Raw genomic sequence first — 27520 nt, 5'->3', positions numbered from 1 at the left:
TCGCTTTGCCCGTCTGAGGGGCAAGAGTCTCCTGGAGCAGGGGAAGGGTTGTAAGAGGTGGGTTTCCAATGGCAGACTAGTGAACAAGGGATGCTGATAAGGAAAGAATCCCAATTACCTCACATTATGTCTTCCCACCACCACTTCAGCCCTGGAAGATCCTGCTGCAAAGCTGGGACTGGGGGTGGGGCTGCCAGCATCCATAGGGGCTGCAGAGCTGGATGCAGATGATGGTCCATCTCCAGCCACCCCACCTCAAATGTGACCAACAATACACCCTGCCCGTGGCTAAATCTGAGGCAGATGTATGGGGGGTGGTGGTGGCTGGCCCTGGGCAACATTAACACTAACACAGTGGCCTGTGGCTGTCCCCCAGTCACCCCAAATGGGTGCAGGTACCTCTCTGCTCCCCTGAGCCATGGAGTTGGCTGCATTAACCCAGGCAGTTTGGGTCAAAAGCATTTGGCTGCACAGGGAGAGTGGTGGGAGCCATGTGGGAGACGTGAGACAAACGGGCTGGGAGAGACCTGGCTCTGCCTTGCACAGAAGATAGGCAGGAGAAAAGAGGGGAAAATGACTGAAAGCCAAAGTAAAAGGAGAGATAAGACACATGGAGGGGACCCAGCTCCCTGGGCACAGCTTGCAGAGGTGGTGGGTGCTGCTGGGTTCTGTGGGGAGACATTGGGGCAGCCAAGGGTACTTCTTGCAGAGTGTGCTCTGGGGGCTTCCTTTCTCCTCTTTGGTAGTGTTGGGAGTTGGAGACTGACCCTTTGCTCCGTGGGGATGGTGGGTTCATCACCCTGTCAGAGCTGGCATTGCCATGGGATGCCTTTTCGTGTCTCTTCCCATGTCCCAGACCAGCTCATCTATCCCTGGTTATGGAGGGGAAAGAAAAGGCTTGAAAGCTCCCAGCTTCAGAGCTGCAGAAATCACGTTGCCCTGGGCTCCCCTAGTTCTCAGCAGCTTCACTCCCACCAGGACACCCCTTTGTCCCAGTGCCCACGTACCCCCATGTGTCCATGAATAAGGGGGCCAGAGTATGAGGTGCCCCACATCACTGACTGCCACACGCCAAGGAGCCAGAGGTCTCCATCAATGGCAGAGGACCGCCTGCGTGGTTTTCATCATTTTACTTTATTTGCATGAAGATAAACTGCGTCTTTGTCTGTACAATTTCTCCTTAAATACTTGGCAACCCTTAAAAAAAACAAAAACAAACAGGAAAAAAAAAGGAAAGGAACAGTGCAGGCTACAATATCAAAACAGTACGATGCTTGTGAATAAATAACCCCCTGGGGCAGCTGGGGGATACGGCTGTTCGATTGCACAAGGCTGGTGAATCCAGACCTCCCGGGTCCTCACCAGCCCTTCCCCTGGCAGCAGGAACAGCGGCCCATGGGGACCGGGCTGGGCACGGAGGACGCCTCTCTGCTCTCTCCCAGCTCCTAGTTGCCCAGCTCAGCCGTCGTGGTGCTGGCGTTTTTGTTGGTTTTGCAGCAGAAGTACTGGTTCCAGATCTGCAGGAAAGCTGTCCGGAACTTCTTGATCCTGAAGGCGTAGACAATGGGGTTCATGGCCGAGTTGCCATGGGTGAGGAAGATGGCGATGTAGGTGAGGATGTGCGGCGTCTCACAGGATGGGCAGAACAAGGTGATGCAGTTGAGGACGTGCAGAGGGAGCCAGCTGAGTGCAAAGAGGAAGAGAACCAGTGCTAATGACTTGGCGATCTTCAGCTCCTTCCCATAATACTTCTGGGGGTCGTTGGAGTTGGAGGAGACCTTCTTGTTGAGTTGCTTGCGGATAAGATTGAAGACTTCCAAGTAGATGAGCAGCATCAGCAGGAGGGGAGGCAGGACCCAAACGAAGAAGTTGAAGTACACCATGTACTCCATGCTGATGACCGTCTCAAACTGGCACTTGATGACAAACTCCGTGTGGCTGGCGTTCAGCTCCTGAGTCCTCCTCATCTTGTTCAGGTTGTTCCACCCAAACATAGGGGTGAGTCCCACCAGAAAGGAGACGATCCAACAGCAAGCAATGGCCACCACTGCCCGCTGGGGTGTCACCACTGTCTTATACCTGTGGAAGAGACAACAACCACAGGAAAGAATTAAACACAAGTGGGATGCTCTGCCTGGGGGTTAAGACTGCTCCATGTGGGGTGGCAGTGCCCATGCTGAGATACCATGATGATCCTCACTCCCTTCCTTGGCTTGTCCTGACAGCTGTGTTAATGGACTGGTTTCTCTGCTTGTGCTGTGGGGAACCTCACCCTGCCTCCCACCGCCACCCCCAGCCCCAGGGACGGGCAGAGACCTCAGACATGATTCTGGGCTCGCATTAGGAATAGGGTTGCATTTCCCCCAGGAAATGCATTAGCAGTCTGGAGCGTGCCTGCGTATTCAACCCTGAGCACCCTACACCCAGAGCAGCAAGTCACCCTCTCCTCCCTCCATGCACCAGCCCTGCCAGCACCCAGTCGCAGATAAATCCCCCTGTGCCAGGGGACAAAATGGCCAACAGAAGCATCCTCTGGGACCCACTGGGCTGGAGGAAGGATCCACTGCTGCTAATGGACCCCTGGGGAAGCTTCTGGGCACAGCCTGTTTCATTTCCTAATGTGCTGGGCCGATCGACAAAACCCTCTTTCCTAATGGGCTGGTGCCAAGGGACGGAGGAGGAGGAGAGCCGTGTTCCGGCTGGGCTCTGCTCCCTCCCTGATGCCACCAGGGAGCACGCTGGGGCTGGGCTCGTCTCTCCAGAGCTCTCTAAGTGGGAAGTGGAACCTGCTAGATTGATTTTTCCCCCTGGCCCTCAAAGAAAAGCTTCTTGGCAGCTGAGAACATTTGCAGCACAAGTGTTATTGCTTTCCACCAGAGGGGGTTGAACAAGGAAAGTTTTTCTGACTGTTTGCTGGTTTTTTTCAGTGATGCTGGTGTTAATCCAGCCATGGGGACTATGTGGAGGTGGCCGGCAAACCTGGCTTTCCATCCTGATGCAGAGACCTCCCTGCTGCATGTCTGCAGCTTTTACCTGTGGTGGAAAACTGAGCATTCAGGGGCTTTGTAATACATCCAAAGACCCAAACCCACCCTCCCCTCCCCCTTGAAGGTCCCTTCTCAAGACCCATTGTATGGGCAAGGTGTCAGGGTGGGAGCATGGAGGGGCACAGGGTGGAGGGGGGACATTGGTCCCCAGGAGTCCAGAGGGTCCAGAGCCCCTGGTCCCAACAGCTTTCCTGCATGAACACCCTCTGGTCTGGGAAAAGATTCCCAGCATCCCGGAGGCAGCCAGATCCCGTGGGAAGGACATGGCAATGCGGGCTGCTGTTTCCTCTGAGAGCTGAGGCTGGAGCTGGAGGGTGATTTATTCCTTGTGGGGAGAAGAGAGGGCAGGAGACCCTGAGAAAGGTGCAGGGCAAGGAGAGCTGGGGCAAGGGGAGGATGAAGGGTGGTGGGAGAGCATGAGCGCTGTGTGCCAAGTGAAGGGAAAGGTGAGGGGGGGCCATGGGAGTGGCGGGTGGCAGAGGGTTACCAGAGGCTCCCATGGCACTGTGTGCTGGCCTGTGCACCCCATGTCGCTGATACCAGGTCCTCGGGGAGGGCTGATGTGCCCTTTCAGCTGTGACACTCTCTCCCACCTCCCTAGGCTCGAGCAGCTTGGGGGGGTGGTGGTGGTGTGGCACTAGAAATAACAGCATCAACCTGCCTGCCCTAGCTCCTTCTCTCTTTGCAACCCCTGCGAGCTGTGTCCCAACTCTCCACTCTGGGGGCTTCTAGAGTCTTCTACTGATTTTGCTGAATGCGCTGCCATCCCCGGTGCTGCCTGCCCTGCAGAGTTGTGCATCAGCCATTGCCACAGAGCCAAGGCTGCTGAGCAGCAGTGGTGCCACCGCGGTCCCCAAACACCCTCCCAGGGCTTGCAGCCAGCATCCAGGCACAGAGCTGCTCCCAGAGCACCCACCCCTGCTCCCCCCGCCCCTCATGCCTGGGCTGGGGGAGCACAAGGGACAGAGTGAGCACTGAGACCCCGTTGTTAGTCATGAACCAGGGTCAGACCAAAGGACACAGTGTTCACTCTTGCAGCCAAAGTAGAGATGGGGAACGGCTGCAGGGGGCCCAGCCTAGACAGACCCGGCCCCCCGCAGCTCCAGAACATTGCGTGTTGTTGCAGATGGCTATCAGGACAGCTGCAGAGGTCGTGCAGACCTCAGGTCCCTGGATGCACACAAGCGCGCATGGTCCAGAGTGTATAACACACACACAGCAGAGCAACCGCCCCACACGCTGCCGGCTGCTCGTCCACCTCCCCACTTCAGTGCACATTGCTCCCACCTCCTCACTGCACAGCTGTCCCCCTCACTGCACATACACCCCCTCCTAATACACATCCATCCCTCGTTAGCACACAACCATCTCTCCTCTTCGCTGCACAGCCATCCCTCTTTGCCTCACATGGATGCCCCCAGCTTGCTGTGCATCCATCCCTCCTTGCCATGCCCCCAGCTCTCTGCCACGGTCCACATCCATCCCTCCTTGCCTCACATCCACCCCCGCTGCCTTGCTGCACATGCCTGGCCTGACACACACAACAGTTCGAGAATCGGGACTGACTCTCCCTGCTCCTCGCTTCACTTTGCACTGTGAGGTTTAAGCGTGGCACTGCAGAAGGAGCTGGAAGCTGAGAGCAAAGCCAGTCTGCGCATCCCTCTACAAGCGTGCACCTCCCAAAAAATCCATAGAAAACAGCAACATTTGGAGCTGGGGCTTTTGCTCCTTTCGCTCCTTCAGGCAACAAGCCAAAGGCAGCTGCAGCACCCAGCAGGGAAACGTGCTCCGCGGGGGCTCACAGGTTCCCACTGTCCCCCGTCAGCCCTACATGGAGGGTGACAAATGACTCTGAGTTCCTCCTCCGTCCACCCCACAGGGTCTGACCACACAGCTCTCATGGGGCTCAGCGGCTCTGAAGGCTTCAAACCCTACTTAAAGGAGGGAAATCTGCTCAGCCCCATGGCACAGGGCGTTTGGTGGGGGGCCATTAACAGAGGGGACAGGGACAGACTTTGCTGTTCCTGTGTTTCTTCCTTGGTTATGCCATAAAGAAAAGCCTTCCTCATTTACATCATTTTGCACTAATTTGATAGGGCTGGAGTTTGGGATGGGTGTGGAAGGCAGAAGCACTAGAAAATGCTGATAATGGCTCACAATTAATAAATAATCTTATTATTATCAGCAGCATTGGAACAATTGCTAGCATCATTGCAATTTTATTACTATTATTATTTTTATTAACAGCTGTGACTAAAACATCCCTAATAGTCACCACCATCATCATATAATTTAGATTTGTTTCCTTTGTCTGTGGGGTTTTGAGCCATAATTGACTAGACATAACGGAACATAATTGCTAGATTTTCCTCCTGCCCTCCCTCAGTGGCAGGTTTTGCGCCATCCCTTCCCCACAGAGATGGGTATCGCCCCAGCTCCTCCTGGACACCCTACCAATGCCAGGAGAAAGGAGCCTGGGGGGAGCGTAGGGACTGTCCAGCCTCATTGGTGAAATGGGATGGGCAGAAGCTTTGGTTTGGTGTGGAACAAAAATGTCTTTGAGGGTTTGGAAAATAGTGCAAAGAGGCAAAATATCAATTATTGATAGAGTGCTGTTTGCATCCCCAGAGGAAGTGCAAGGCGTGATGGTTGGAGGCGGAGGCAGACAAATTGTCCCCAGGGGCTGTGCAGAGCTAACAGGGAGACGTGGAGCGGGCTCCTTCAGGGACAGGTGCTGCCTCGTGAGGGGGTGCTCTAGGAAATGTTGCAATCAAAGTTTCTTGGGCTGAGGATGGTGTCACTGGGGGAGATGCTGAGGCCCCTTTTCTCCAGGAGATCATGAAGTGCTCCCTGGGCCCTCACCCTGAGGTCACTATCCACCCTCCTTTCCCTTTGCTTGTCATTCCCAGACTAGATTCAATTTCTTCTGCCACATCTTGATGTGGCCAGACCTCTGCATCCTTCTCCTCTTCAGCCAGGGGAGCCCAGCTTGGCCCAGGATCTGTTCTTTAGGTGTCTAGCGCTGGGTGGGCAAAGCCCCCCTGGCTATCTAACATATCAGAACACATCTGAAAACAAATGGAGAGTGGTGTCTTCATTGTGTTTCTGTTGATTTGACTTTTGTCTTGGGGTCTGTCCCCCAAGAGAGAGGCGAGGGCTCGTTTCCTAGATCTCCAACCCACAGGTCAGTCCAAATCCAACGCTCACAAAACATCTCCTCTTGTTATGGTTGAAACAGCTTCAGAGATTCCAGGTCCGATTTGACTAAAACTTGGGTTTGTTGTTTTCTTTTTTTTTATTATTTCTGTGACTATGCTTTTTGTCCAGAAAATACTTGCAACTGCCCAGCCAGCCCCAAGATGCGGCTTCGCTGGTCCTTGCTGTGGTAGGGTTTATTGCAGTGCAATTCCTGGGGAATTAATTCACTGAAGAAGGCAGGCCATCGCTAATGAAATGAAGCTGGAGCCTGTTGGTAGGAGAAAAAGAGGCCAAGCTGACATGAAGTTCATCTGCACTATGAACACAGCAAGGAAAAGCAGCCAGAGCATGTCCTGATCTAATTGAAAACCTCTAGACAAAAGTGCTTTGATCTCAGATGCTTCTTTTTCCTGGCTGTATCTTTGCTTCAGATCTTTCAGTGTCCTGGAGGCTGCTGGGTGGGAAAACTCAGACGTTGGTGTTCAATGCTGCTCAGAAATGCAAAGCTGAGAAGTGCGAAGTGGCATCTGGGTGCTGTGAGGGGCAACCTCAGCCATGGCTCAGGCTGGGACGAGGGGTCCCTGGGCACCCGCGCAAGGTGGGAAGTGTTGCAGGAGGGACACTGTGTGACAGAGGAACCCTGATCGTGGCTCCTTTTCCACCTCTAACCCTGGACATGAAAAGTTTATTTCTCTTCAGTCTCTTGCTTTGGCTGGTTTCCTCCTTCCCTTCAGATCTCTGTTGGGCTTCATTTAGGTAAAAACCTGAAGTTCAAAATCTTGAAGGTTATCAAGGATTTGAAGGCATATTGAAATGCCTAAAATGGTCTGTTAGCATTGACATAGATGTCTCTCAGCACCAGAGTCCCCCTTGCATCATTCAAGTGCATCTCCTATTTGCTCACATCCTTCCTATGTGACAGCTGGGAGCTTTGCAGCTCTTTGGAGTCACACGCCAGCCCTTCACACTCCTGACAGCATCCATCCAATAACTGCAGCAAGTCAGCTGTAGTGATGGGCCCACATTGTCTGCAAACACCGCTTGAGCTGTTAGGTGGCTCCCACCACGAAGGCATTTCACACCCTCCGGCGTCGTCCTGGCAACTCTCACAGCCAGGATGGGGGTGTCAGGTGGCAATGACACAGCCGTGGAGGTGATGTAGAAAAACATCTCCTGGGCAGAGGGATGCTGACACCGCTTCAGCATGCTACTCTCATGGTCACATTGCTTCTGGCTTTCCACCTTGGAAGAAATGTGGTTTTGTGACCTCTGGTGGGTGCGTTGCCATGTGAGCCTTGGGAGGGACCAGTGTCAACCAACACCAGCCAAAGCTGGTAGCTGGATGGAGCTCTACATGACAGCCTGTTCCTATGAATGCTCGTAAGGGAGGAGACTGGCCCTATCGGTGTCTCCTCTGGGATACATGGGGATTGTTCTGATCCCAAAATCCCAGAGTTGTTGCTTGTCAGACGCCAGCTGGCAATTAAAGACATAAAAACCAGGTCCAAAACCTATGGAAAGTCTTTCAGGTGAACGAGAAGAATGCATCCATCTGCAGCAAGCACATTGGTAATGGAGCCCTTGTCCTGGACCAAAATAGCCCAGCAGCCTCCATCAGCACAGTATTTCCAGCCTGACAGTGATGCCCTGACACAGAGACAATTCGTAATGCTCAAAGGGACTGGGAGGACCCAAGGTGCCCTGTGCACTGTCCCCTCCCAGCACCTCTGGTTGGTTGGTCTGCAAGAAATTTGAGCTGTGGGAGAAACCTGAGAAGTGCCAGCAGGCCCACAGGACAAGAGGGGACAGGGGGACATGGTGGGAGAGGACAGGCCAGATGGCTGCGGCAAGGCGGTTTCCACCATCCCGGCCTCAGACTCCTTGCGTGACCTTGGGGAACTGATTTAAAAGGAGCTGAGGAGGAAAATCCCTGCCTGACAGTGTACCCACGTCTGTTTGCTCAGGGTGAATGAGAGTTCAGCTGGAGGGGACAGTCGAGTGGGGACAACGCTGGGCTCCCTACAGGTCACACTTTCGGTGGGGCTGCAGCGGGTTCCCATGGCAGGAGAGGCACCGATGGGAACAGACACCTTTTATCCACCACCCTTGCAGATGGGGCTGCATCCCAAATCTCCACCTAGAACCTCTCTGGCACCCATTGACTCACAGCCCAGGTCAGGGCTGCCCTGCTCCCATCATGACCAGCTGCCCCAGTCTGGAGGATGCACTGGGACCACAGGAGGAGCATGCTCCGTTCTCCCTGAGATGTGTGCTGCAAGAAGAGGTGGGGGTAGGGGGTCCAAAGCTGGGAGTCTGTGAGAGGTTTCAGGGATGGACGTCCCCAATGGGTGTCAGGCCTCCCTGCCATGCTGCTGTGAGGCCCTTGCATGCAACGAGCCATGATTTCAGAGGTCACAGCTGCCACTGCAGCTGGAGAGTGCCCTGCAGAGGGGCAGAGCAGGGCTGGGACCACCCTGCCAAGAGCCAGAGAAGGATTTTCTCACCATATGGTGTCTGCTCTGCTTAGCATCAGCTCTACAAGCAGCTGGCACCTTTCTAAGCCCTATAGCTCAGCGTGGGAACCTGGAGTTACAGCAGCTTGGCACCCCCGGCTCATCAGGGAGAGGAGCTGGGCATGACCAACACTCTTCTTTGAGGACCTCTGCTCCCAAAACACTTTGGGAGTCCTCCACAGCAGAAACAGAGACAGCACCACACCACGAGGCTGCTTAATGCAAACGTGGTCCAAAGCCACCACGAGAGAGGCCAAAAACATGTGCATGGGGTGTACAGATCCATAAGTGCACTGGGTTGTGTGCATTCCACTGAAGTGCCTCCTGGTCCAGTCTGTGTCCAGGGTTTGGTTTTACCATCCTAAAATGGTAGCTCTCTACATAGGAATTATTCTGCAAAGTGCAAGCAGCTATGGCTGGGTGAAGCAGAAGGCAAGTTCACCAAATGTTTCTAACTGCTTTTAATAGCCAGTAATTCTTTAATGGATAAAGGCGAGGGTGATTATGAGGCTTATGAGAACAAATCCGTCCTGCCAAAATTGGCTGGTCCCCACACACTGAGATGCAGCATCCCCAGGGCTTCGGTGAGTGCTTTGTTTAGCAGTGGGTGAAGCTGGAGCTGGCCACAGCTCCATCAAACAGCAAGAAAAAGGAGGGTTTGCACTTTGAGCTATATCAGAGCAGGGTGTGCAGGGGCCTTGATCATTTGCAGGCCTTGTGGACCCCAGACAGGGCCTGGGGAGACGCTACTGCCCTGGTGCTGGTTCAGCCTGCCCTGATGCATCTCCTGGGACCTTGGAGGCAGCCCTGAGACCTCTGGGGACTGCAGAGGGATGTGGGTACATCTGAAAGCAGCCTTAGTGACAAAAACATCCCCACAAGAAGCAGGGGAATAAGGTGAAAAAGGGCTTTATGGGCTAAAATGCCTGGAAATGGGGAATGGTGCTTCTACAGGGTGTGCTGGAGTATCTTCACCCCAGACTGGCAGTACATCAGACTCCATCAGGGATGTCCATCCAGCAGATGGCTACACATGTGGGAAGAGGTGTCCTCCTCCAGCTCCAGCAGTCCAACGCACGGACCCAGGCGCCAGACACATCCCCCCCGTCTCTGCCACTCTCCTGATGCCAACAGCCCCAGTGGGATGAAGCCCCCAGGGACATACCGCAGCTCAGCTCACTTTGAGCTTGGCATCTCCCATGGGGCAGCATCACCCACAGCCCCATGAGGCTGCTTAAGGGCTCATTTCCCTGCTCCCCAGTACCCATCCACATGCCTACACTATCACTTGATTTTTTAGTCTAAACCTGCCATGTTTCAGATTCCAGCTAAAGGACTGAGTTCAACCTTTTCTTGCTGAGCCAGAGACTTATCACACCTCTGGTTTCTGCGATGTTTGCAGCAGCCACAACATCACACCAGCCTGGATGAGCTAGTTCATTGCCAAGCAGTCACAGCCCGCTCCTGGGGCTGCTCCTGGCCTTGGCAGAGCAGTAGCTGCTGGCTGGATCTCTGCAGCCTGCTTCGTATGGGATGTCTGTGTGCTGGGCTCCCTGGGCTCTGGCAAGGAACCACAACCCATCTTTGGGAACAAACCACAGGCTTCCAGTAACTGCAGAGCTTCTTTTAGATCACTTGCCCTGTTGTCCCCATCTCAGAGGTGGGATGCGAGTAACCTCTGTAGTGGCTCCACCATGGACCATGCCGACGGCTTCCCCTTGGCCATCCCAATGGCTCCCACTGTGACACCATGCTGCAAGGGGAAGGGGGAGCACGGGAGGGCTGGAAATCACAGGGAGCAAGAACGGAAGCATGGGGACCTCACACGTCCTTCCCCCTCAGATTCTGTCCCAGGTGTGGAGGACACACTGCTGTTGTCCAAAGGCAAAGGACCATGTGTCAACCACTGCTGCTCAATGAGAAAGGCAATATTTCTCACCTCCTTCAAGCAGCATCCACCCCAGCAGCAGATAGAAAAATTAACATGCAGTTAATCTTGTTCTCAGACTGGGCTGGGTTTACAGCCTGTGGCTGGATCCTGACACGTTCAAGTGTTCTGTCACTGCGTAGGCAGCAATTCTCAGCAAGGACCACTCGGCCAGTGCTCAGCCCGCTCATCCCAAATGTGGGTGGTGGGTCAAGCAGGGAGCTGGGGACACCCAGGGCATCCAACGCCTGATGGAGATGAGAATTTGATTTGTGCCTATTGGGGAGTGTTGCCTTGAACTCCAGGCAGACCCTTCATGCCCCAAAGGGAGCCATGAGACCACCTGATGCTGTGGGCAGCACCGAGTGCATCCAAGGGTGCTGAGGGCCTGCACTGGGGTGGTCCAGCTCCAGATGTATCACCCCCCTGCTGCTGCGTGACAGTCCTGAGGGTGCACCCAGTGTCCCTGGTCAATGGGGTACAAGTCACACTGAGCCACAGATTTACACCCAGGCAGCTCCAGGGCTCCCTCCCAGCTTTGCCATGTGTGGTCACAGCACTCCAGGATTTTCCTGGATTGCTGGTTTCTCCCTTCAGGACCCTGAGGTAGGTGGGAGGGAAGTGATTTAACACTATTGGCAACAGCTGCAAAATCATGAAACGAGCTGTAGGATCTCAGAACTGGGAGAAAAACATGTGATGTTCTTGTCTTTTGGCTCCCGGTTTCAGGCAGCAACATTTTTGAGCTTTTCCCTGCAATGCAAAGCATGAGAAGTACTGCTTTAAAAGAAAAAAGAAACAGAAGTTGAGACTCTTCTATAGCACCAGGACTTTGGGAGTTAGGGCACAGAGGAACAGCCGAGTCCCTAACAGATAGGGATGAAATTATGAAAGCTGGATGCATCGCTGATGGACAGTGGGATGGGCATGATGGACTTGTTTTCAGTGCTACCCCTGTGCAATAAATTTGCTGGACACTTTTTAGTGTCTAAACATTTCTGTTGTCAAAACCAGAAATTTTTTGTGCGAACGTCTCCTTGGAAAGGAGTATGGGTCTGAGTCTGACGGCGGCTCCCACACACCCCCATCACACGGCTGAGCCCCTTCTACACTGGGAGCAACCCCACCTCCAGCAGAAGAGAATTTTTGCAGGGCAAGAAGGTTTCAGGAGAAGCTCAAACCCCATGTGCATCCCTCTCTGGACAGTGTGCTGGAGGTGTTTCTCACCCCGCATTGCGGTAGGAAGATAAATGTGCTTGGCCAGGAGTCTCAGGTCATCTGCCCTTGCCACGCTGGACCATCACCCCATGGATCTGGTCACCTCAAAGGCTCTCACCCGTCGCCCTGCCATGGCAATTAGCTAGGAGCTGATTGCCCAGGCCTGGCTCAGTGGCTGACCCTGCATGTCTCTGCATATCACTGTGTGATTACAGAAGTCAGGGCGTTGTACTCATGTAGTACAAAGGAGAAGGGATAAAAGGCAGCTTTGGCTATTTTCAGTGTAAATCCAGGACTTTGCTGGATAAAAGCAGTGTTTTTTTCAGTTACTATTTGTATTGTACTTGCATTTTTCTATGCATTGCACATTTTTGTTCCTTATGCAAAAGAACCTCTTTGAAATGAGGACTCTGAAAGTCAGCCCCCAAAATGGAGAAGGGAGGGGGGAAGAGGAGAGGATGAAGAAAGACGGCAGCTCTAAGAGCCACTTAAAATGCCAGATCTATCAAATGTGGGCTCTATGAGAAATTGAAATGAGACGGCAGATACAAAATGCCTAGAGTGATTGGGCTCTAAGAGCCTCTATGGCTCATATTCCATCCCACAAAATGCTGTGGCTTGCAGAAAACTGGCCTTGCTAGAGGGAAGATGCCAGCTAAGGAAGCGCCTGGTGCCATCTGTACAGCACCAGGGCAGGCTGCCCAGTGCCACCATCCTTCCCTGCATGTCACCACCATGCTGCGAATGCTGCTAAATCAAAGGACAAGTTGGTACCCAAAGGAGACCTTCAGCCAGGTGAGTCTGGAAAGCGCCAAGAGCCATTAAAAGGCAGGAGCAGAACAGAGATCCCAGCTAGAAGGGAAATAAGAGGGGTCTTGAGACCTGCTGTTGGCATTTCATCTGCATTCAGCAGGACATCGAGCTCTGCTCCCTGGATAAATGGGAGGCAGGGAACTGGAGATAGCATCTCCCATTAAGAGGCATTAACCCAGCCATGAAGCAGGGCTGAGGTGAGTCTTTATCTCTCCAATGCAGAAGGACTCTTCAGAAAAAGACATATCCTAAATTACAGCTGGAACAAGAGATTAGTATCAGCTGCCTTTTAATTTCTCATGTTTTACATTTCTGCTTGCTAACTTGACTCCTGATTTTGCAGTCAACAACTGAACTCCTCAGTTTGTTAGGCTACAAGTTGTTATTGCTGTCCAGGATCCTCACAGCACAATTTGTTGCTGCAAAGGGAACATTTCCCTTCTTGCTCTTAGCCCAGTTCGAAGATTAGTACATTCAAGACTGAAAAATTGGCTGGAAGCTTGCAAAATGATGGAGGTTGTTTTCTCCACCCAATGTCTAAATGAGAATTAGGTGTGCTGATGAGATCTACTGTTTCTAAACCTCAGAGGACATGGTAACCCAAACCAACCAGTTCAACGTCTTCTGTCCGATGCATATTTCCCCCGATTAAAAGATCAATTTAAAATGCAAAAAGCAGTTGGATTAATTTAAATTTTTTTGCTAATGAGTTGGCTATTTGTACTTTCATATGATGAAAATAATTTTGGAGATACGTTTTTGTGCTATAGTTAACTTCCAACTTCTGTCCAAACATAACTTGCCACAAAGCTTGAGTAAAACCTGTGTTATTCACCCCTCCACAATGCCATAAAAACAGGAGAAGTGAGGATCAGGGTATATATGTGTCAAGCCATTAAGTTATTTACATTGGGATGAATCTGTCCAGTGCAGATCTATATATCTTGATCAGCCGAATGAAATGCCAAATTGAAAGGGAAGGCTCCACTTAACACCACAATCAAATGTTCTCTCATCGCAGAGAATCGTTCTTTTGCCAGGAAAACAAATAAAAAGTGCAAATGCAAAGCAAACCTGAAGTTTTGGACCTAACTCTGTTTCCTCTTTCAGATTTAAAAAACTATTTATTCCCTTGGAGGAAAACTGTTTGACCTTGTTGCCTGGAAGAAAGCAGCTCAGTATTTCCGTCAGGATGGTGGAGAGAAAGAGCCGAGATCCAAGTCCAGGAATTGCAGCGAAATGCATCAGCTGGGCATAAATTACACCCTGCGCATCTTCCTAATTACTTGGGCAGTTAAATCCAGGCAAGGAGCAATGGGCAGACACAGCCTGAGTCTGCCCGGGCAGCCTGGATGGTGCAGGACGTGGAGACGAAGGATGCATGGGCCAGGCAGGATCGAGCCCTCCCCAAGCACGAGGACTGTGCCAGTCCCTGCGAAGCCTGTGAGGGACCCGGCCTCCCCCTTCCCTGGCACACAAGGGACAAGCAGTTCTGCAAGAAGGTCCCCCCAGGTGCTTTGCTGCGGCTGGACCTGTGGCATTCGGGCAGGGGATGGCCTTACAGAGGGCGGCCATCCACACCGTGATGCTGCAAGCAGCGTGGGAGTGGGTGTAAGAGCGAGATGGGGATGGCTGCTGGTATTGGAGCGCCTTGAGCTCCCTTGGAGCAAACAGCCCTCTCTGAGCCCATAAAGCACCAGTGGCCCAGCAGCACTGAATGTGGGGAACGATCTCCCTTAAAATAAAACCCTCTCGCCTGCACCCACACGGGCGTCCACCTGGCTCTGCACAGGCTTTGCCACATCCATCTGGACGCAGGCTGTGCTCTAAGCTCCCTCCCAGTCTCGACTGCTCAGTACTGCAGGCAAACAGAGCCGTTTGTGCTGAGAAAAATGAGTGTTTCTTTTTTGCATGTTACAAGGTTTAAGTCACTGAGTGCTATTACCAGTGCAGAAAAGAAAGAGAAATAATTTATTCTGTAAGACTGTGATAATTATGGCTGTGTCTGAGACAGCATTTCTCAGCATCGGCCTCTTGGTGCTTTTGGAGAGTTCGTAGCATCATTCCCTCTGTGAACAGATGGGGAAACTGAGTCACAGAGGGGGGCTATGACAGCCCAGGTGAAGCAAGATGAACTAAATTAAATGAGAAAGCATCCCTGGTGCCAGGAGCTGGCACTTCCCTTATTTGAAGGCGACCAAGAAAAATAATCCCAGTCTCTGGATGCAGGGAGAGAAAGGGCCTGGCAAAGGCAGACGAACAGCCATACCAGCAGTGTCTTGGCTTTCTGTGCTCTGGCCCTCCTTTGAGGAGTGATGGAAAGGTGTTATTGTCATCCCAGTCAGGGTCCGGGACTGGGGGATGTCACCTCCCTGCCTCTGTGTCCCTGCAGTCCTGCTTGGGCATCGCTGGTACCCAAGGGTCTGCATGCAAGAGCACCATGGCCAGTCTCAGGGACAGCATGGGCAGAGGCCGGTGAGGAAGACAAGGGAATGGGGCTGGGGAACAAATCCTCTTTCCTCCCCCAACTCCTTTTTGTAAGCAGAGAATTTTGTCCTTAACAAAAATCCAACCAAGCCACCCAAGACCGTGCAGGCTTCTGAAAGTGGTCCCCCGCTCAGCGCTGGGGGCAAAGCCCAGGCAAGGAAAGGATGGGAGAAAGATGGAAAAAGCAGCGAGAGATGGGGCTAGGGCGTAAGGAGGAGCTGCTGGGTCCCACCAGGCTCAGTGCAGTGAAGGGCAAACCCAGATGCCACAAAACTTTTCTGTGGCTCACCCTGCTTGCACTGCCCTACATCACCAAAAACGGTCCTTCCTCCCCTATTTGCCCCCCATCACCCATCTGGCCCTAAGCCCATAAGCAATTGCTGCCTGTGCTCTATAGGCAGGAGGTTCTCAACCCCTTGGGGTTATTTTATACTCTCCTGCTGATTGCATCAGCAATGATGTCTCCTTAATACCCAGACCTGCCTGTTCAGGTGCCCTCTGGTTGGAAAGGCGGCTACGTGCCTGGCAGTGGAGCTGGGTGCTGGTGGAGCAGGGGGTGCTCAGCTCATTGCTATTCTGCAGGACACCCTGCTGGCTGTGGGGATTTTTTTGTGGCTGCCTTGGAGAGCATCAATTGCTCTTTCTTACAACTGGGCTTCCCGCGCAAGAGCTGTGTGCCTGCCCCAACAGCTGGGCATCAGTGCTGCCAGAGAAAGCATCTCCCTGCCAGGAGCCTGGTCAGCCTCTGGAACGGCTGGCTTTGCACTTCATGGGCTTGAAAGTTCAGGTCACCTTGGATGAGATGTATCCCAAAAGGACCAGTTCCCTGGGACTGCTTCTCCCAGCCCATTGGCAGCCTGCACGCTGGGTTCTCAGCTCCTGCATCCATCCCTTCTGCATCTGGCATGATCACTTTGAACAATCAATGATTTATCTTCAGGATAAACCAATGCTGTTCATATTAGCTGAGCTGTGCTGGCTGTTGTTTCCCCAGGCCCTGAGTTGGTGCTGTTGTCTCCAAAGGGATGAGCCTCTCAAGTTCTCCCCATCCCTCCCAGAAGTCTCTTGCCTGCATGGTCTCCTCCCTCCTCCATGTCCTGTTGTCTGCAGGGACTACAAGACCCCATGATCTGTGGCTGGGCTTCCCTCACACCCCTGTGGGCAGGACCCTACAGGGTTTTTCCCTGTCCTTCCTCCAGCCAGAGGTTTTCTTCCACCCTATCAGTTTCTTTTCTCTCTGAAATAACTCCTGCATGCGTCATGAAGAAACTCATCTCCCTGGTCATTTCCCCATGGTGCCTCCTCCACGTTTTCCCCCTTTTTTCTATCCTTCTTTGTGCTGAAGTGACCTTTCTATCCCCACTGCCTCCATACCAGAATATAGACCCACCAATATGGCAACTTTCTGAATTTCAGAACCCTCTTGACACCCTCATGTCTGCTCCGACCGGTCCCACCGAGCCCCCCTCTCCATGCCGAGGCTCAAGCTGTGACCCCTTGGGATGAGTCATTCCTCCCTGTGGTCAGGCTGATTTCAAGCATGGCCATTTGGATGCAATGGCTCCACGGCTCCTGTCCCTGAGACTTTGCCCAGCCCTGCCTTGGACATCCAGGGACTTGCAAGTCCCAGGCCACCCAGGTGGGTGGCTGCCATGTCCCGTCAGAGCACATCCCCATGTCCAATAGTCCCTTGTGGTTGGGTACAAGCTTCTTTGAGATGTCCTATACAGGAGAACTTGTTCGGTCTGGCCTCACTGACTGCAAATTGCACCTGTGGGTCTGAGGGTCCCTCCAAATCAGACTTTGAAAACGGAATCTGGTGGGCTTTGTCCCAGCTGTCTCCCATCCAGGCTCATGGCAAAAATCCCCTTTATGGTCAACAGACTCAGCCTGGCACTTTTAAGACACAGTTAAGCTTATTTTTACACCACAAATGGGCTAGGAAAAACATACTCTGATGCATCTGGGGGTGTAAAAGGAGCTGAGGGTAGCTTGGCTGTTGGTGGCCACATGGCACATGTCCTGCTGGAGAAAGGCAGATGCCACATGCATGTACCAAGGGCTGGGCAATGACATGGAGACCAGCCTGTGGCTCCAGAGCCAGTCATCGGGGAGGGGGTTGATGCTGGTTTCATGGAAGAGGAGTGCCTGAGCCCGCCTCCACACTCAGCCCTGACCCTGTGAGTCACTTATTTCTGCTCTACCACCTGCTCTTGCTGGTGTGGAGCGGAGGTGGGGCTGTTTCTGTAAAGACCAGGTGATGATGACACCTCCCATTGATGGAGTCACGTTCTTTCATCTGAGGGGTGGAGAAAGACCCAGGACCCCCCCATCAAAGGGCTCCTGCATGCCCTGAGCCAGCCCCAGCACCGGATGGCTGTGCTGACAGCACACACTGTGGTCCTGACTCAGTCCTGACGCGCTGCCTGCAGGGACAGGTGGGGACGGGGCAGGCTGAATCAGCAGCTTTTGCTTTGGCAGAGACTCCTTCTGCAGGGTGTTTCACTTGTCTTATTGACAGCAGCTGCACAGGGTTCTTGGAAAGCACTGGACACCAAGCCCCAATGAGCATCACCATTGCCTCCACCAACCCAGTGCCCTTGAAAACACCCCAGTCACTCCAGAAAAGGGAAAACCCTCTCTGAAGTGCAGAGTGGTGCTGTTGGAAGTGTGACAGTCTGTCTGGGTGCTCCCAGGTGTTTTTGGGGATCTACTGCTCAACCACGAGTCTGATAGACTGTTGTACTGTGGTCAAAGGGCCATCACTCACATGCAGTGAGGGACCTCACCTTACTCACTGCAGACACCTCCCTGTCCATCCCACCATGTCCAGGTGGCCCTGGCTGTTGGTGCTCCTCACCTTTTGTTTGATGTGGACCTCATGGTCAGTTTATATTGCCATTGGGATGAAGAAATGCAAGTTGGCTAGTGTCCCATCTGTCTGCTTTGTAGAGTAGGTCCTCTTGGGTTGATGGTACCCACCACACCTGAATCACTGCTATGGAGGTGTCAGAGCCTTGCTGGGTTCCATCCACTCATCTCCACCTAGTTTGATGTCTGTGTTCCCAGCAGGATGAATTCATGGGCATTGTCCCTACAGATGTGTCTCAGCCCCTTTTGACTCTCTCAGTGGATGAAGGTGCTGTCACGTTTAATTAGGACCATTGCTGACAAAAGTGACTTTTGGTGCTCTTGACTCCAGGCTCTGCAGATCAGGGACCTGCAGCCCAGAAGGACAGTTTGGCCTCCTGGATAACCCCATTTCGTTGAGTTGCTCCTGCACAGATGACCATGGCATGGGCTGGGAGAAGCCTGGCTGCTGGGTGCCCTGAGTACAGTCGTGGCACGAGACCAGCTGATCACTGCACAGTGTGTGAACAGAAAGGCCAGGCTGTCCCATCATATCTCATCTTCCATACCTGCTGTGCCCCAGCCTCCATCCCTGCCTGGTTGGATCACCCTGAGCAAGCCACGGTGCCAGTGTGTGCCTCAGTTTCTCTGCCTGCACATGTGCTATTGCCCTTGCTGGGAACATGCCTTCAAAAATTTACTGGTGATGCATTGTCAATGCTTTAACCTGAAAATCAGTAGAAATGGGGGAAAAAAACCCAGTGAAAATATTCCCAGAGCATGATTTTGGGGTGTAGCAGGCAAACACCAGCAAGGAGCTGGTTTTCATTCATTGCCCTGCATGCAGTGCTGGCAGATGGAAGCTCTGCTGAGGGGCCAGACGCCAACACAGAGCTATTGGGGTCAGGGCGAAATGATACCCTGTGCAGATTACCCAGCACAGGGACCACATCTCGCCCCGCTCAGAGATACCGGAGAAGGGCTGGGAGAAGACAAGGTGCTGCTGCCCAGGAAGCCTATCCAGAGTCTCGGGAGGTCATGCATCTCCCCTTGTCCTTCTAATCCAGGACATTTGGGAATAATCCCAAATAACAGCCAGTCCGGAGCATCCCTGCACAGGATTCACTGCTCTTCTCCCCTTCCCTATGTGCTACCAAGAATGGAGCATCCCACAATCAGACTCTCGCTGCATCCCAAGGAGTGGTACACCTGCAAACCCCAGCATTTTCCCTAAGAGCCCAGGAGCTGGGGACACTGCTTACAGCCCAAGTCGCTTCCCTCTGTCCAGGATGGCAGCATCTGTAGCTTTTTTGAGTGACCTGATTTTGCGTCTGTCAGAAAACGTCTCATGGTGCCACTGCAGCAGCTGTGCATGTTCCCACCGAGCCTAATCCAGACATTCCCTCACCGAGGGAAGAGCCCTTGTGGCTTTGATCTCTGACTTAGCATGCTTTTGGCTGAAAATTACTCCGTGGATCACAGAGTCATGCTGAAAACCAGTCCACCTGGGTATTTACCATGATCTCAAGACCAATATAACCCGCTGGTAAATCCCTTCGCGTTTCCAAGGCCCTGAGTATTTCGGTGATACCAGAATTGAGCTCCTGGTCCTGGACCGGCACAGCTCGTCCGTGTACCCCAGATCTGGTTTAAGTGGAGCTTGGTGTGAAATGCTTGCTCTGATTTAGCACCCACACGCTGAGCTGGTGCAGGGTGCTGGAAACTGCAGATTGGAAACAGCCCAAAGCCTCCAGCAAATGTCTCTGGACTGTGATTTCTGCCTTTTATTCTCCATCCTTGGTTCAGATCTGCCTGTTCCCTGGGAATGAAGGCCTCCATAGATCACCCTCATTTGCTAAAATATACCTGGTGGAGGGCAGCAAGGGACGAAACAAAAGAGGCAGCTGCAAAGACATACCAGTCCCCAAAATTCCTCTGATTTAGGAAAACCGGGAGTGTTTTCCTTGGGAATTCATTCTGTTTTGCAGGGGCAGGGCCTGTAAGGATGGGCGGCATCTTTTCTTTGACTAATGGAGGTTTAAAGAAACCTAGATGAGTTCCCAGGCACGAGAGCCCCCCTGCAGCTCTCTGAGCTCACGCTCCTGGCTCTGAGTCACCTGGCTGCGTTTGAAATGTTTCCTCTGACTTTAAAAAATAAACCTCGGAAGATCCACCATTTGGTTTATTCACTTGCCTGGCTGGACAGGATCGCTCGCTATTGCCTTCACTTATCGTCTGCTGTTTTGGCCAGGCTGGCTAGAGACATCTCCAGTCATCCTTGTCTCCCTGGGGGCACGTGAAACCCATCACCTGACCAGCAAATTGCCCTCAGATGGAACATATATTTTCTCTTCTTAATTTCATCCCATTGCTCTGGGTTGAAACCCTCATGCCAGCCTGAAAAAAATCCCTTCTGTGGTTTGCTACCTCCTCCCTTCAGTAGGTACCATCCCCAGGGGACCAGCTCCCACAGGCACTGGGGCCACCACGCATCCCAGCCTGGTCCAAAACCTCTGCATCTCCATCCTGGACACATCTGCTAGGTCTCAGAGCCCGTGTCCAGGGAGGTTTCCTCGCACTTAATGTTGGGAGTGCTGGAAAGATTTCCCATGGGCACTTAGGTGCTTTGGTGCATGGGAATTTGGGCCAAAGCAGGGTCTCATCCCAACATCCTCCATCCCATGGCAGTGGGGTGACCATCGCTCCCCTGCTAAGACCCTCCATGAACTCTCAGTGGTAGCAAAGGGGGGAAAACCATCTTGGTCACGTGCCCTACTCCATGACCCAGCTGGCTGAGGGCGATGAGACTTCCTAGGCTTCCCTGTGACACAGCCCCAGCTGGCCCCATGCCTGTGGCCCTTGGCCGGCCTGGAGAGAAGGGGAAGGAGTGCTGCAATCCCAGCAAGAGCTCAAGCTCAGGCAGGAGCCTGAAAAACAGTGGAGTCAAAGGGGGAAATCTTCCCCCTTCCACCACCGGGTCTATCCAAGAGCTCGCAGCCTACCTGCAAGTCATCCGCACCTCCTGGCTTGAAGGTGCTACAGTCCAGGGCTGAGGGATGCTTCTACCATCCCTGAGCTATTTTATCTCGAAAGGCTCAGGACAGGGCACTTCTGAGCCATCGCAGAATGCCAGTGCTGTCTGCAGAGCCACCCACAGACACTGCTTTACCCTGGGCACTCCCCCTGCTGTGCCTCAGCCTCTTGCCCCCCCATTTCCTAGCAATTTCCAGCCCAGTTTGGTCTAATTTTCATGGCTTTGCAGCCTCATGTGTGTGTTCAAAACCTTCAGCAACACAAAATGCAGCTCACCCTGGCGGGATGCTCCTGGGGATGCCACAGGGTGGGAAGGGCAGGGCTGGGGGTCACCCCAATGTCAGGGTCCAGGCATAAAGGATGGAGGTCCGTGCTGTGGAGTGAGAGACCTCACTTACAAGGGCCCTTGCTACCAGCAGATTTCTCCAGATTTTATCTTCCTGGCACATATTTCGAAGTGTTTGAGGGGAGAGCTGGTGGTCCATGTGAAGTGGACAAGGCGAGGACCCCCAAGGACACACCAAGACAGGACCAGGCTGCATCTGTGCATCCAGCATCCCAGGCCAAGGGACTGTGCTTCAACGTGTCCCGAGGACACCAGCCCCCTCTGCCATGGGCCTCTCCAGAAAGCCCAATGCAGCATCTCAGAGCAGAGACGGGGGCCCCTGAGCCAGCAGAGGCTGGCGCCAAAGGAGCTACATCCCCCCGCAAACATCCCTCCAGCATCCTGCCACCAAACGCCACTGCGGGGATGCCGAGGGGCCGGTTCCTGCCGGACACCCCCAGCCGGCTCCTTCCCCTCCCTTTGAACTCGTTTCATCTTCCCCAAGTGCAGCTGTGAGAGGGAAGTTTGGGCTGGGCTGGGGGACCCTGCTGCGCCCGGCTGGGGAATGACAGGACGGGGGTCCTGCCTTGCCACTGTGGGGGGAGGAAGGATGCAAGAGGGGAGATGTAAGCTCTTCCACCAGCATGAAGGCAGCAAACCTATTTTAAGCAGTTTCCAGCTGTTTAGATCAGTTCCTGTGGAGGCTGGGCATGTGGTACCCTCTGCTCCAGCCTGCTCAACCCGAGCAATGCTCTTGCGTCTCTCAATAGTTGAGAAAATGCCCCTTGGGAAGAGGCAGCATCATTCAGACACCAGCAGCAGGAGGGAAGCTACCCAGGGGTTGGGGCAGAGATTTCGGGTTCGGTGGGATATCCCAGCCCCCTGACCCTGCTGGAGGTGCACTGGGTTTACCACCAAGAGCAGAGGTGCCAGCTCAGGACTGTGCAAGACCCCTCTCCATCCCACAAAATCTGCCTCCACCTTGCACGAGTGGCCCACATTCCTCTGTGCTTCTGTGTCCATGGGAAACACATCCATGGCAGTGAGGAGGATGCCCGAGACAGAGCATCAGGTGACACTTGGGCATCTCCCGCTGCCATCCCGAGACACATCACAAATGTCTCAGGGCACCATTTGCTCAAGACATGCTGCCAGCAAACACCCACCCTGGGGGCTGCAATGCTCTCAGACTCCCCCCAGGTCTTGCTCTCCAGCCGGTACGTGGGCAGCAGGTGGGTCCACGTGTTTGCTGGAAGAAGGAGCAAACCTGTAGGTTGTTCCCCCAGGCTTGCAGCCCCCAGGCTGGGGTGTGCATGGGCAGCAGGAGCCGGAGCCTGGCTGCGATACACCATGATCTCCCCTCCCTGCCAAGCCCTGGCTCTGCCTAATTAAATAGAAAGCCTGGAAAGTCTGACTTTGCCTCTCCTTCAGACAACTCTTCCCAGCCAACAGTCCCGTTGGCTTCTCACCCCAATTGGCCAATATGTGACAGAGACGTGGAAATCCTTGCACACCCTTTCATGGAACCTGAAATGTAAGTAGTGACTTGCTGGGGACCCCCGGAGTGGAGCTAGCATTTGTGGAGTGGTCAGCACCAGGACAGAGGGGGGTGCACGAAGCCTCTCTCCTTGCTCCTCCCAGTCCCTGTTGGCTGCCTCTATGAAAAGCATTTCCCTTCCCCGCTGCCCCCTCTCCCCAAGCCCCAGCAGAGCCATGGTTGCCTGTGAGTGGAAAGCAGGGCTGGGAATGCACAGGATCCACGTACACGACGGTCCACAGGACCCCCTCGGCCACACTAGCCCACGTACGGATCACGCTGGTGAGCATCCACCCCGTGCCAGGCTTATCTGGGGACATTCTTTGGCACAGGAGCAGGCTGTAGTGTGCACGCTGTCTGCTGACCCTGTCGCCTCCATGCCTGATGTGGGGCGGCCGCATGCCGGAATGGATGTCCCTGCTCCATGTCCCGGCTGCCCTAGGGATGTGGCCGAGGCAAAGATCCCCTCGCATCACTCCCCACCTGCATACAAATCTCTGCGGGATGCCATTGCTGCCCAGGACTGGATGCCATTGCTGCCTGTGGATGTCCCGGGATGTTAGCAGCTCTCCCTGAGGTCTCCCAGGCACGAGTGGCCACACGTGTCTCACCGGGGACGCAAGTCCTGCCGAGGTGTTGCTGGCTCTCAGCACCCAGCACCAATTTGCACACCAGTGGGTTTGGCATCGCAGTGTGGAACGACACCACAAAACCACGATTCGAGCTGTCAGCACCGTAAAAATGTTTTCAGTACCATCTTTTAGCATCTAGCAACAAGTTGGGAGAAACTTGAGGCATTTCAGATTTAGGGACTATTATACAGTGGCATTTTCTGTCCTATTTGTTTTCTACAATGTTGTTTTGCTGCTGCTGCGCCTAGGACACAAAAATCACCTAAAATCACCACATTTGCCAACTGCCGGGAATTCACACCAAGGAAAGAAGGAAGCATCCAGGGATAAGCAAACAGGAGAGCTGGCGAAGCCAAACCCTTCTTGTTGAGGCTACAAAGCCTTTCAAAATTAAAGTAGGCTAGAAAAAGTCAGAGGAAAATCTCATGTTGCTAAGTGCCCAGGCACATAGCGGGATGGCAGAACTCAGGGTCGGTATTGCACGAGAAAAAACGCACCCAAACTATACGCAGCACTGGGGGCTCTAACTTAATATTGCTGCCAGGAAAGCTGCTGGGCTCAGGGCAGAAGTCTCCCCAAAAAGGCTCAGAGACAGCAAGGGAGGGAAAAAGACTGGGTTTGATAGAAAAATGACTGACGAGAGCTAGGCAAGGTTGCTATGTATAAAGCTGCAATACTCCCACACCTGAACCCATCCCCACTGCACCGGGGATGCAGGAGAACCAAAAAAGCACTGAGAGCCATGACAGGGTGAGAATCGCTTTGGTTACACCGATGGGCTGCAAGACGAGGAATTTTCAGGCTGGGAAAAAAAATCACACTTAGGAAGGAAGTTGGGAACATCTTGTGAAATCATGTGTGGCAGGGACTGTAGTTTCATCTTGTGCCCCCCTCCCCGTGCTGCCTTACACGTCTTCACTAAGCAGCCTGTGCCAGACACGGCTGGGGGAAAAGTCCCCAGAGCAACAGATCTCTGGCCTGACCCAGTGGATCTGGGGACACCGAGCACTCCGGAGCAGTCAGTTGATCCCGGTACAGGGTCCCTCTGTCTCTGTCTCCCTGTATGGGAAGGCGATTCCTGCCCCGGGAAGGCTCCTACACCTTTTGGGGTCTGGGCAGCACCTGACGCAAGGGGGTTCGGTCCCTTTTGGAGGGTCTTTGTGCTGATGAAGGGTTGTGAACCCCTCCAGCCAAATGGGGTGACATGAGCTGAGTATGTGCTCAGCCATCCTGGCTGGGCTGAGTTTCCCAGCAACCCTCTCAGCAGCGGGAGCCTTCCCAGAGCCGACAAGCCCGGCAAAGGTGTGTCTGCAGCCTGGGCATGGCCTCGAACAGAGCAAGGGGAACCAGCGACGGGTCTGCACAGCAAGGGGCTGAGCCAGGACGCGCGGGCTGCACTTGAGTGGCACCAACGCCGGGTGTCACAACCCCTTCCAGCCCCGCTGACACCCCCTAGTCCCACTGTGGCAGCCTGGCCCTGCGGCTGCACCCCCCAGCCCCAGGGGCTGCAGCACTGCACCAGCGGGGAGGGAGCTGGCCACAAAGTTGTTAAATATCTCCCCCTGGGGCAGCAGTGTTGAAATACGGTGTGTGTCCCTCATTTACACTCCGTGGTACTTGCTATGGGCTTGGCTTTGACAACAGATACAAATGATGAGATGGGGAAAATCAGGGAAAGGAGTAATTTGTGGGGCAGCCCCATAGCCAGGGGTGTCTCCTGGGTGAGCCTGCCCCATGAGGTGTGCCAGGCTGACACATATGGTCCTTCAAAACCCCAAAGCTGTGTCCCACATGTCTGTGACCAAGCAGGTTGTCACCCCTGGGCTCCTTGTCTCCCCATGGCAAGGAAAAACCTGGGCTGAAGACAAATCTATCATCTGCTTTCCCTGAAGCACCCTGCTGATGCTTTCCCATGTGCAGTGGGACACACTTTGTCCTGGCCACAGGGACCCTGAGAAGGGCTGCCCTACCCTGCCTGCACATCCAGCACCCTCCTGAACCTCCAAGCGAAGCTGCCGGAGGCTCTGGGACTCCCCCAGTCCAGCTTGCCCCAGCTGCTGCTGTGGCCAGTTGTGCCCTATCTGGCAGTGTGGAGGAAGACATTTATCCCAGTGCTTCTCCAAGAGTTTGGGGCATCCTCACTCCCTTTTAACCCCCACAGCAGCCATCGCAGAGCCTGTCCCAATGCATTTTTCCTACCTGACAGGGATCCTCACCCGCAGGTATCGATCCACAGCAATGGCCAGGAGCGCCAGGATGGAGCTCTCGGTGAGGATGAGGACGGGACAGGCCACCATGAGGCAGCTGTAAAACTCCGTCTGCGGTCCAATGTTGATGATAATGGCCAGGGGGATGACCAGGGCCCCCACGGCCACGTCGGCCACTGCCAGCGAGACGATGAAGCAGAAAGTGGCATCCCGCAGTGCCTGGTTCATCTTCACAGCCCAAATGACCAGGATATTCCCCGGCACAGACACCAAAGCGATGAGGACTTCGATGGAGATGTAGGCAGCCTGGAAGGCTGAGACGTGGTGTGCCATGGTGCTCCGGTCCCCCCCTGCTCACGCTGGGGTCCCTCGGTCACCTGCAAACGCGCAGGGAGGCGGTTAGCAACTGGCATCGGTAACTGGGCTGCGAGCCGGGATGGAGCCTGTGCGGGGGGGTGGGGGGGGTGGGAAAAAAACCCTCCTGTCTGTGCCGTCGCCTTGGGCTGCGGCCCCCCCCCGGGGCCGTCCTGCACCCACCTCCATCCCGCTTCGCAACCGCGGGGCGAGCGGGAGCCGCCTGCCAGCCCTGGGGAGAGCGGCGGAGCCCCCCGCCCCCCGGGGCGGCCCCGGGACCGTCTGCCAGAGCCCCTCGGGGCCGCCGCTTCGCCCCCCCCCGCCCGCCCCCGCCCCCGGGTGCTTCCTCCCGCCGACCTCCCACCGCGCCCCGGCAGCAGCCGCCCGTCCCCAACCCACCACACCTCGTCCTGCGAGCCGAGGGCTTGGCTTGGGGTGCCCTCGCCCCAAAATAGCAAGAGCTCTTCACCCGCAGGGGAGCGGGGGGGACATGCTGGGGGGCGGCCGGGAGGATGCTCGGGGCGCTGGGTACCGGGCTCGGCGCGGCCGGCGGGGCTGGGCTCGGTCCCCGGTGCCCGGCACCGTTCGGCTCCCGCAGGCTCTGCCAGCTCCCAGCCGGAGCTGGAGCATCACATGGTGCAGCCTTCCAGCCGTTTAAAGAGCGACTGACCCGATTTGGGGCTCGCCGGTCCCGGGAAGAACCGAGGGAGGGAGGGTGGGCGGGGGAGGGGGGGGAGCCGGGCGGGGGTGGGGGGTCAGGAGCCGGGCGGGTGAGCGGGGCGGGAGCCGGCAGCGGGGGGAGCAGCGGAGTCGGTGCCAGCCCCAAGCTCCCGACTCGGGTCGGGTCTCGGTTTTAGCACTAAAACCAGTTTTGAGGTCGGGTGTGAGCAGAGGACCCGGGGAGGGGAGCAAGGAGGGAGCCTGAGCTGGGGATGAGCGAGGACCCCGCGCATCACCCGGGCATGGAGCAGCCGCTGCTCCCGCATCAGCCCCAGGACGGGGCCGGCACCCCAAGTGAGACCCGAACTGGCCCAAAGACCTGGGGTGCTTGCCTGGGCTATCACCTGGGTGATAACATCTCACCCAGAATCACTGCTGGGGTGGGATGTGAGTGAGCCCCAAAGCACCCTTCACCCTCTGAACGGCACCCATGGGTGCTGGGGTGGGGCTGCACCCCATGCTGGGGAGGGGGCAAGGCACAGGGCTGGCAGCACTCCTTGCGCAGGGGGCTGTGTCGGTGGAAAACAGCTGCTGGGGCAGGCGGAGGGCCTTTCCAGGCAAGGCGTGTGGAGGAATGGTGGCCCCAAACTGGTGGTGAGGCTGGACCGGACACTATTTAGGGTCCTAGCAGAAGTTTGGGAAAAATGACCACCCCCAGA

At 54.6% G+C, this 27520-nt stretch overlaps 1 protein-coding gene across 1 annotated transcript; it reads right to left on the bottom strand.

Moving 5' to 3' along the window:
- Positions 1-1115: 1115 nt before the first annotated feature.
- ADORA1 (adenosine A1 receptor) lies at positions 1116-26771 on the bottom strand. Its single transcript, XM_075115685.1, is given in 5 exon segments — positions 1116-2079; positions 25780-26140; positions 26143-26164; positions 26546-26710; positions 26712-26771. Coding segments are annotated over 5 exon segments (1242 nt in total). The 3' UTR covers positions 1116-1445.
- Positions 26772-27520: the final 749 nt, after the last annotated feature.

The sequence above is a fragment of the Phalacrocorax aristotelis genome, chromosome 21 (assembly GCF_949628215.1).
Source record: "Phalacrocorax aristotelis chromosome 21, bGulAri2.1, whole genome shotgun sequence".
In the NCBI taxonomy this organism is placed as follows: domain Eukaryota; kingdom Metazoa; phylum Chordata; class Aves; order Suliformes; family Phalacrocoracidae; genus Phalacrocorax; species Phalacrocorax aristotelis.
This window is presented reverse-complemented; position numbering and strand designations above follow the sequence as displayed.